The sequence below is a fragment of the Setaria italica genome, chromosome VI, assembly GCF_000263155.2.
Source record: "Setaria italica strain Yugu1 chromosome VI, Setaria_italica_v2.0, whole genome shotgun sequence".
Lineage (NCBI taxonomy): Eukaryota > Viridiplantae > Streptophyta > Magnoliopsida > Poales > Poaceae > Setaria > Setaria italica.
In genome coordinates, this window is record NC_028455.1 from 28,910,876 (window position 1) to 28,920,830 (window position 9,955).

Below are 9,955 nucleotides of genomic sequence, written 5' to 3' on the forward strand. Positions count from 1 at the left end.
ACCCTATTATAGGTGACTTTACATCGAGGAATGCTAGAAGAAATTTTAAGGTAATATGTTTAAATAATTTGATATAAATTTTGCTTTTAGATACATTTAAGTATTTATAGGTAACATTTCATATATATTTGTATAATATTTATATTAAAGGGTCCGAGTTTTACTTTCATCCCGAGCCTCCCAAATCTCAGAGGCGGCCCTGGATGCTTTTTGAGTATTTTTTATTTCCATGTATAAATATATAACCAGATCATTGGTTCGGTCAAGGGAATCCTTAACGAAGATAATCCTCAGATTCGTCAGCTGCTAAGAAAGTGAACACAGAAAAGGACATAAAGAAATACTGCTGTAACTGTAAGCCTCTACTTCTTTAGTTTAAGAGAAGAAAGAAGTGTACAGCAGCCAACTCGGCAAATATAGCCCAACAAGAGAATCGAAGGCTAATTTCAGCCCAAAAGCAGGGTAACCACGTATTGGGCCAAGACTTTCTTGCTATGCGGCCCTTTTGTTGTCCGGTCCAATCAAGCCCTTCCCGAGCGCCGCCGCCCCAATATAAGCCTCCTCGATCGTCGATCTCCCTTTCCCCATCACCACCCAACCAAAGGGAAAGCAGCTCTCCGCCGCCCCGCCCCACCGTGCCCTAGCGGGCGCCGACGTCGTCCCCGCCCCGCGACTCCGCGACGACGGCGCCTCTTCCTCCCTCTCCACGTTTCCAAGTAATGCTGCGCTCGCTCTTCGATCTCTCCCTAATTTTATCGTGGTTCCTCCGTTCGTTCGTGTGGGTTATTGCTGTAGGCCGTATAGGGCATCATTCGTGTTGCGGGGGGTCAGGTGCGACGATGTTACGGATTGAATTTCGGCGAAGGTTGTTCGTTTCGAGATGTTTGTGCGCACCGTGCCGTCGATCTCCGTGACTCCATCCGATGTTTCTAGGCTGAAAATTGCCACCGGCATTAGGGTTTTGACCTGAAACGTTTTGGTGCCGTTTGGAATGAATTGCTGGTGGATTTGTAGCCCAATTGGTGGTTTAGCTTCCTGGAGATGCTTGTTTTATTGTTTTGTTTGATACCTTTGCTCGTTTGGCACCTGAGACTACAACGCAAATCCATGGCTGGTACAGAAGCTCTGGTCCTAACGATGAGCACATTATAGGCGAGGATGAACTAAATACCAGTTGATTAGAATCTTAAGTTGACGTTTCTCTTTTTGTAGTTTCACCCCATGGTTTTCCTATTCAGCCATAGGCCAACTGGCTAAGCAGCATATGTGGGTAGTATTTGGCATAAGTTTAGACAATTAGAACAACTCAGCCCAAAGCTTGGTGGAATCTTGGTGGAACTACTGTTTGCGCAATTACATACTATATAGTTTTGTTGACAGAAAACTTAAGGAATGCTATTAATGTGGCAAATGGGCATAGTTTGACGATCTACATAATACTTATTTGGTAGATGTAAAAGATGATGTACCTTTTCCCCTGATGCTTTATCCTATTGTGTGGATTCATTGAACTCTTCCAATGTGATTTCTCTTTTTTAGGTTTTCCTGTGATTATTATGTTTGTTGATTTGTGGTGTTGCAAATTGGTCGCGCCATCTTTCTTTGATTGGACTACTGGAGACATGTTTAATTTACTGTTTACCTATGTTATATATGCAGCGAGGCTTAAAGATCTTATATGTCCTTTTGTATTTCTCATACTACATTCACATGGCTATTTTTTTGCTTGTTTTTAATTCTTAGCAACTGGCAGGAATTGACTTGTTCTTACTATTACGAACACAAACTGTAGAGTTGTGCAAAACCCCTGAACTCCTGGATGACTGATCAACACTGAATATAGCCTGCCACAGAATGTTAAAGTTAGTTGTTGAAAATATATCACTTTTGTGCGCATCTGTTTGGTTCAGTTTTCAACTTTCTGTTAAACTCTAACTTTGCAGTTAGAGTTTGTTGCATGTTTCATTACACAGTTTTTCAGTTAAAAGGATATTTCACTTGCACAATTTGTAGGTTCAGGAGCTCCAAATAGTACAAAACAAACCAAACGTCAACCATGCAGAGCTCACGCTTCTGGTTACGACCGGTACCACAGTTTTCGGTTCTCTAACAGTTTGAATTATGACCTACGATGATTACTTTACCTGATTAATACTAAGATTCGATTGCCTTTTGCCTTGTTTTCTTAATTTCAGGGAGATACTGACTCTGATGATGATGAGAGTAAATCTGTTGGTCAAATGTCAGCCATGCAGACCTCACGCTTCTGGTCACGACAGGTACCACAGTTTTCGGTTCTCTAATATTTTGAATTATGACCTACGATGATTACTTTACCTGATTAATACTAAGATTCCATTGCCTTTTGCCTTGTTTTCTCAATTTCAGGGAGATACTGACTCTGACGACTATGAGAGTAAATCTGTGGAAAGTTTGCCTGATGACGTCCCTCCTCGTCCTATCAGGAATCCTGAGGACCACAAGTATTACTTGGGCAACTCAAGTGACAGTGATGAGTCGGATACTCATCGTGTGGTGCGGCCATTAAAGGTCAAACTTAATGAGGAGATGTGGTCTACTGTTGAACAGATACGCAATGCTATGAAGATCAATGATTGGGTTAGTCTCCAAGGTTGCTTCGAAAACCTCAACAAACAGCTTGAGAAGGTTGTTCGTGTCAATGAGTCCAACAAGCTTCCAAATGCATACATCCTTTCTCTTACATTGCTTGAAGACTTCCTCACTGAGTCACTCGCAAACAAGGAAGCCAAGAAGATGAATAGCAGCAACTCAAAGGCACTAAATTCAATGAAGCAAAATCTTAAGAAGAACAACAAACAGTATGCAGAGCTGATACTGAAGTGCAGAGAGAATCCGGAGTGTTTTTACAAGGAGGGTGCAAATGACAAGGGCAAGGATGACAGTGATGATGAATATGATAGTGATCCAGATGTTGATATAAATAGGCTAGCATCTGATAAGAGAGAGGATAATAATCATCGGTATGGACAGAATGAAGAACCCTTGAACAAGATAACCGACAAGGACAATCCTATGGACAAGCAGTTCTCCAAAGACCCAAGTGAGATTACTTGGGAAATTGTTGACAAGAAGCTGAAGGAAATTGTGGCATCAAGGGGCAAGAAAGGTACTGGGAGAGTTGAAAGGGTAGACCAACTTATGTTCTTGAGTCATGTGGCAAAAACACCTTCTCAGAAGCTCAAAGTTCTTTGTCATGTGATTTCAGCTCAGTTTGACATCAATCCCAGCTTGCTTGGCCACATGCCGATCAATGTGTGGAAGAGCTGTGCTAACAATATTCTTCTTGTGCTTGACATCCTGCAGCAATATCCCAATATTGTGATTGACAACTTAGTTGAGCCTGCCGAGAAGGAGACTTGTAATGGTGCTGATTATGGTGGAACTATCCATGTGTCAGGTGATTTGGCTGCCTTCCTTGAGAGACTGGACTCTGAGTATTTCAAGAGTTTGCAGTACACTGAGCCACACACAAAAGATTACGTCCAGAGGCTGCGGGATGAGCCCTTGTTTATGGTTGTTTCACAAAATGTACAGGGTTACCTGGAAAGAGTTGGGAATTTTAGGGCTTCTGCTAAGGTTGCACTGCATCAAGTTGAACTTATTTACTATAAACCCCAAGAAGTGTATGATGCAATGAGAAACTTGGCAGAACAGGCTGAAAATGAAGATCGGGATGCCAAGGCGATTGATGGATGTATCAGGCCAACACCATTTGTTGTCATTCCAGAAGTTGTACCTAGAAGGCCTATTTTCCCTCCCAGTAGTAGAACTTTGATGGATGGATTGACATCTATAATTTACAAGTATGGAGATGAAAGGACCAAAGCCAGAGCAATGCTATGCGATGTATACCACCATGCAATCTCTGATGAATTCCCAGTTGCCCGTGACTTGCTATTAATGAGTCATTTGCAAGATGGAATTAAGCTTATGGACATATCTTCACAGATCTTGTTTAACAGAGTCATTGCGCAGCTGGGTCTTTGTGCTTTTAGGGCTGGATTGACAGCTGAAGCCTATGATTGCCTATCTGAGTTATATGCAACTGGGAGAGTTAGAGAATTGCTTGCACAAGGTGTACGTTATGGCCGTTATCATGAAAAAACCCCTGAGCAGGTAGTACTCACAATCTCCCCTACATAACACACATGCTCGTACGCTCAGTTTCCGGAAGACAGAAGTACTTCCATTCTTGTAAGATCTGAATAATTATACCTTAGCTATGGGCTAGTTTTTTAATTTCTGTTGAAATGTGCACATTTATTTTTTAGTGGCTATGTATTGGGTTGTTTTGCTAAGTGGAAGCATTCTATCAGTTTTTTATCATGACTTCTGCATATGCTACCGTCAGACAAGTAGACTAACAAAAAAAAAAGCATGTGAATAATTCATGCCAGATTTCTCCCCTTTTCTTTTTGCCCCTTTGCACTTTTTTCTTAAGGTAGAGCCTTACACATGCTGAGAGTGATAATTAAGCATATTTTTTTGACACTGTAAGTCAGCACTTCTGGTATACGGTGTATTTATCAAATGGTTATCATGCGTGCCTAGAGAATAAAACGTGTTCTGAGCTAGTAATATTCGTTGAGTTATATATCTGTTTATGTTGTTTGTGAATGTATGCTTTAGTTGTAGACAGAAAACAATCTATTGTCAAAATGATGTCTTGGGCTCGCTTGGCATCTCACATGTTATAGATTAAAGCCTTTGTAGTATAATGTTTTGGATCTGGACCCTCATGTTTCTATACTTGCTGCAGTATAATTGTTATAATTTGTTTGTTATGACTGGTTCCAACAGGAAAGACTTGAGAAGAGACGGCAGATACCTTACCACATGCATATCAATTATGAACTTTTGGAAGCAGCTTATTTCATTTCTGCCATGTTGATAGAGGTGCCTAGCATGGCAGCCAGTACTTACGGCAACCGGAAACCTGTGAACAAAACATTCCGAGCGCTTCTTGAATTCAGCGAGAGGCTGACTTTCGTTAGCCCTCCGGAGAATGTGAGAGGCCATGTTATGGCTGCTGCAAGAATCCTTAAGATGGGTGACTACCAAAAGGCTTTCGATGTCATCAGTTCTCTTGAGATCTGGAAGCTTTGGAGGAGCAGGGAGCATGTTCTTGATATGCTAAAGCTTAAGATCAAAGAAGCAGCTCTTAAAACTTATCTCATTTCTTATTCGTCCTGCTATGGCTCCCTGAGCCTGGGCCAGCTATCTGTGATGTTTGACCTGACTGAATCACATACACACAATATTGTCAGCAAGATGATGATACAGGAGGAGCTTCATGCAAGGTGGGACCAACCAACATGGAGCATCGTCTTTCAGAATGCAGAGCAAACCAGGCTGCACAGGTTGCTCTCTCAGATGGCAGATAACCTTTCTGTCATTGTGGAGAGAAATGAGATGGCTTATGGTGGTAAATCTCTAGTGGAAGAAGCACCGAGACGCAGGGCTGAGAATCAGGACCCTTCAAAATTGGGGAGGTTGCAGGAAAACTATGGTGGTGGACGTCCTGGTTACACTGGAGGAGTGGCAGGCTTCAAGCAGGCTGGTCCGATGTACCCGAAGGACAGGAACAATAAGGCCTTGCATGGTAACTATGGAAGAGTTCACAAACAGGCTTATCCATCTTCAACGCGCATGGTCAATCTGAAAAGGGCTATTGGAGTTTAGAAGGTTGTTCGCTATACAGGAAGGAATGTTCACATAAATAATGTATCGATCACTTGGAGATTAGATGTTACTTGGCTCTTAAATTGTCTGCAAATACCATGTAGGTTTATTTCTGTATTTCATCGCGACCTTAAGATTTTGCGGCTCGTTAATGTTCATTGTTTTGAACATATGGTTTTCGCCTTGGGAATTAATACTCTGGATCCTGAGATTTCTCGTCAGTTGGTGAAGTCATTCTGGCATCAAGTTGTGTCCTCAATCATGTCTTGTTTTCTTGATTGCGATTTTCAGTCGAATGATTTGTAAGAAAACGTAGGATTTTATGTTTAAAGCTAGCTGCTTGTTCCAGGCTCTATGCTATCAAACTTCCTAAAATGGCATTTGATTTTGTTGGTAGAACGGGTGATTTGCTGTTGCACTATGCGGAGAGCAAACCTCTGTAGTTCAATGGCATTGTGTATGAACCTGAATTTCTTTTGTTTAAGTTGCGAGACCTAATCTAGCAGGAATGTCTAAAGCTTTTTTTACCGGCCGTCTTTCACTGAAACCAAAATGGGCACTGCAGCGTTTTTCCTGATAACATGCAGTGTATAGTGTTGTTCAGAGGAAATTGAGCCGAAATATGCTCAAATTCAGTAGCAATTTGATAGAAACAATGCATCATGGATTCGTAGGAGTCCGTTTCTAGTGCTAGACATTTTGTTCTTGTCTTTTTCCATGCAAAATGGTGCTTCTGCCTTAGATGTCTAACCGCATCAGATAGAAATGAAGAAAATTCGCACACAAGGAGAGGAATTGCCAACATGTCCTACTCAGTTCAGAATTTGAAGACTATGTCAGCATTGTGAAAGCTGCCACAAGGCCTCACATCACATTCGCATGTATTCTTAAATTCAGACGTGGAGAGGGAGGAGGAGGGAGAGAGAGAGAGAGAGAGAGAGAGAGAGAGGCTTGGAGCACGTCTTGACCGAATTTTTCCTCAAGGATCCAAGAGCCATGGACGCACCCCGGGGTGTCGTTGCTGTTCTAAGCGAGGCCTTGTGCCTCGCACGCCGGAGCAAGAAGCACATGCTCCCATGCCTCCTGCTCGCCCTGATCCCGACCTCCCTCCAGCTGGTCGGCGGCCATGTCTCCGTGTACTCTCTCCTCCTGGGCTTCATCGCCAGGCTGCGCTCCCTCGGCCGGGAGCATCCCGTCACGCCGCGGTTCTACGACCTGCTCCTCCGCCTCAAGAGCGACGCCGACGCCCTCTCCCACGTCAACGCTGCCCTCGCCGCCGCCTCCCACCTCGGCCGTTTCGCCTCCACGGTGGTCATCGTCCACGCCGCCTCGGCGGCGTGCGCCGGCAGGCACCTGCCGGCGAAGGACCTTCACCTGAAGCTGGCCGCGTCGTGGAAGGCGCCCCTGGTGACCTATCTCTACGCCACACTCCTATCCGTGGGCTACACCGCGGTCTCGGTCGCCCTCATCGCCATCCCGGTCCTGAACATGGCCGCCGCCGCCGGTGGGCCGGCGTCCAGGCTCGCCGTCATCGTCGCCGCAGCCGTCGTCGCCGCGGCGCGGCTCTTGTACATCTACCTGGCCATGGTGTGGGCGGTTGGGGTGGTGGTCTCGGTCGTCGAAGACGGCTGCTGCCGCGGCCTGGAAGCGCTGCACAGGGCCGGGGAGGCGGTGGGTGCGAGGAGCGCGCAGGGATTCCTGATCGCGCTGGTGCTGGCCGCGGCCGACGCCCTCGTCGGCGGCATCGGAGGAAACGGCGGCGGCGGCGGCCGGGGGTGGAGGGACGCGTTCGCGTGCGCCGTGCGCCTCCTGCTCGGGATGTTCTCCCCCATGGTGTACACCGTGTTCTACAACGAGTGCAAGAGGAGCCACGGCGACGGTGCACCGCCGCAGGAGTTGTCGTGTCGCGCCACGGCGGAACATGATCACGGTACAAGCAGCGAGGGAGTGGTTTGAGGTTTGAGTAAGATTTCGAAGATAACTTTTTTCGTGTGTTCTACTACTCTGATCCTTGCTTCCCGATTCGCCGAAGGCTACGTGCATTTCTGTTTCTGTGTTCAGAATAATTTTAGACGTTTGATGAACGGTCAATTATGCTGCTCTTTGATATTTCGATCGGTTATGTTTCGAAGGGAAACCTTAGTATTCAGTACTTTCTCTTGCTCTGACGCTCTGTGGACTTTTGGGTTCAGATGAAGATTCAGTTTAGCTGAACTATTTTCAGAGACTGCAACTCTCTGGCTCTGACGGCATTACATTTGATACATTAGTTCGTTTTCACCTCCCCGGGCTTTCTCCGTCAGCCTATGAACTTAAAATGCCAGTACGGTTGTTCTGCTTTAACCGAACGTCTGGACTTCGTTTTCCATCTCAGTACCAGTCGTGCTTGCAAAGCGAGACCTCTACATTTCACCGTTATTTTTTTCCACCCTGAGATCCCCCCCTTTGTTCATTCTCAAATCTCACTACCTGAACATGACTTGCTTCGCTTTGTCACAAAGACCCAGCGGCGGTCACATCAAGCATGTCTAGCTCTAACGCAAAAATAAATTGCCGGTTAGCATCGGCATTTGCTGGGAGAACTGCCGGCCAAAACAATTTGTTTGGCCTGCGCTGCTCACTGCGGCCACTTGGTGGCACAAAGTGACGAAGGAACAAAACGAGATATAAAGAATTCTTCGTTGAAGAAATCAGCTCGGGCGCCAGTCCTTGGTGTCATCAGACTTGTCCAGATGCCTGCTCCTGCTATGCTCGATGCCTCGGTTACGTGCAAGTGCAACGCAAACTGATGCTTGCAGGTGGCGGATTACTTGATTCTTCCGCTATTATTCTCGTCAATCGATTTGCTCAGCTTTGTTATTGCCCTGAGAGGTTCAAAATTACGAAATGAGCTTAATTGTTCTTATTCTTCCTACGTACATATACAAAATGTAGCAGGCTTTTTTTTTTCACTGCTAGCACCCGAACTGCTAGCGCCCGGACGTCCGATGGGAATTTTCCCGCCGGATGCTCCGTTGCAACGTCAAAACAAAACGTATACAACATCCAAAATTTATAGTTATAACATTGAAAAATATGTGAAAAAAATGACTACGTCGTTCGATTCTAGGGTAGAAAATTCCCACCGCAACATGAACATTATGTTTCATGCAACATTCACTATGAAATATGCGGAAATAATAATTGCAATATCGATACTTGACATAAGTCGAGCCGTTAGCATTACCGTTTTTCAAATAAAAAAATGTAGCAGGCTAGGGCTAGCTTTGCAAGTTGGGCTGCGTAGGCTAGAGCCTGCCTTGAGAATCAGTTGGGCCCTTTTTGTGTGAATGCGTCAAATCTTCGTATTGGACTACACGGCTTTTGTAACGTGTCACAAAATAGAAGTGAATTCAGTTCCAACGCGTTCCATGTCCGTCGTCCGACCTATTGCTTCGGGTCGGCTAGCTTTGAGATTCGTGGGCACTCTAGAACCGACGACTGCAATGCCTCTTCAATCTCCTGCTCGCTCCTATCACCGGGCCGCCACTGCAACTATATGCACCGCTAGTGGATGAGGCAGAGCCCGCAGCCAGCGGGGCTCGCTCGTGGTTCTTTTCTCTTCTTATTTTTTCTTTAAATTTTGTCCTTAGAATATACATATTTGCTTCAGAACATTAGATATTGCTTCGTATAATATTTTAAATTATTTATAGGTAATTGTTCAACAAAATAGAAAATGTGGAACAATTTGCAAATATCATACAATATTTGGAACTTCAAATTTAATTTGAACACCAACCCAAACAAACCTGTCGGTGCGGAATCTAGACGACAAGTAAATGCTAGTAGTTTTGCCGTGCATTAGATCGGATATGGCCTAGCACACGATGACACAAGATTTATACTCGTTCGGGAAACGTGCCCTACGTCCAGTTCGAGGTCGGTCGGTCGACTGTATTTCTAAGCCAAAGTGCTCGAAGTTTGCAGTGGGGGTACAAACAGATGAGGGATGAGAAGGGGTGTCCAAGACCCGATCGTGCTCTAGTCCGAGTGGAAGAGAGTGACGGGAGCTCAAACGTGCGCTATGTGTTGGAGAAAATGCTCGCTAGATTTCTCGTGATGTTTGATGTGGAGGGGCCCATCCCCTTTTATAGTCCAAGGGGATGACTTTACAAGTCAGAGGGAGAGAGAGAGAGAGAGTGCAGGCGCTGCCTGGTCTTGTCGTCATCCACGTCGCCGGGTACGGTAT

The 9,955-nt window shown here is 45.2% G+C and overlaps 2 protein-coding genes across 2 annotated transcripts; both read left to right on the top strand.

The window, feature by feature from the left end:
• The first annotated feature begins 593 nt into the window (after positions 1–593).
• LOC101760338 (eukaryotic translation initiation factor 3 subunit C) lies at positions 594–5,967 on the top strand. Its single transcript, XM_004973521.4, has 5 exons — positions 594–716; positions 2,014–2,086; positions 2,196–2,279; positions 2,389–4,158; positions 4,843–5,967. The coding sequence occupies exons 2-5, from the start codon at positions 2,057–2,059 to the stop codon at positions 5,722–5,724; spliced, it is 2,766 nt and encodes a 921-aa protein (XP_004973578.1). The 5' UTR covers positions 594–716; positions 2,014–2,056; the 3' UTR covers positions 5,725–5,967.
• Positions 5,968–6,720: 753 nt separating this feature from the next.
• LOC101754931 lies at positions 6,721–7,680 on the top strand. Its single transcript, XM_004974694.1, has one exon. The coding sequence runs from the start codon at positions 6,721–6,723 to the stop codon at positions 7,678–7,680; it is 960 nt and encodes a 319-aa protein (XP_004974751.1).
• The last annotated feature ends 2,275 nt before the right edge of the window (positions 7,681–9,955 follow it).

What these genes read in the sequence shown, in the direction of transcription:
- LOC101754931 (XM_004974694.1), top strand. Translation starts at nt 6,721, where the DNA reads ATGGACGCACCCCGGGGTGTCGTTGCTGTTCTAAGCGAGGCCTTGTGC.
- LOC101760338 (XM_004973521.4), top strand. Translation starts at nt 2,057, where the DNA reads ATGCAGAGCTCACGCTTCTGGTTACGACCG. An exon ending in CACGCTTCTGGTTACGACCG is followed by an intron (nt 2,087 to 2,195) that starts GTACCACAGTTT and finishes TCTTAATTTCAG; the next exon opens with GGAGATACTGACTCTGATGA. An exon ending in CACGCTTCTGGTCACGACAG is followed by an intron (nt 2,280 to 2,388) that starts GTACCACAGTTT and finishes TCTCAATTTCAG; the next exon opens with GGAGATACTGACTCTGACGA.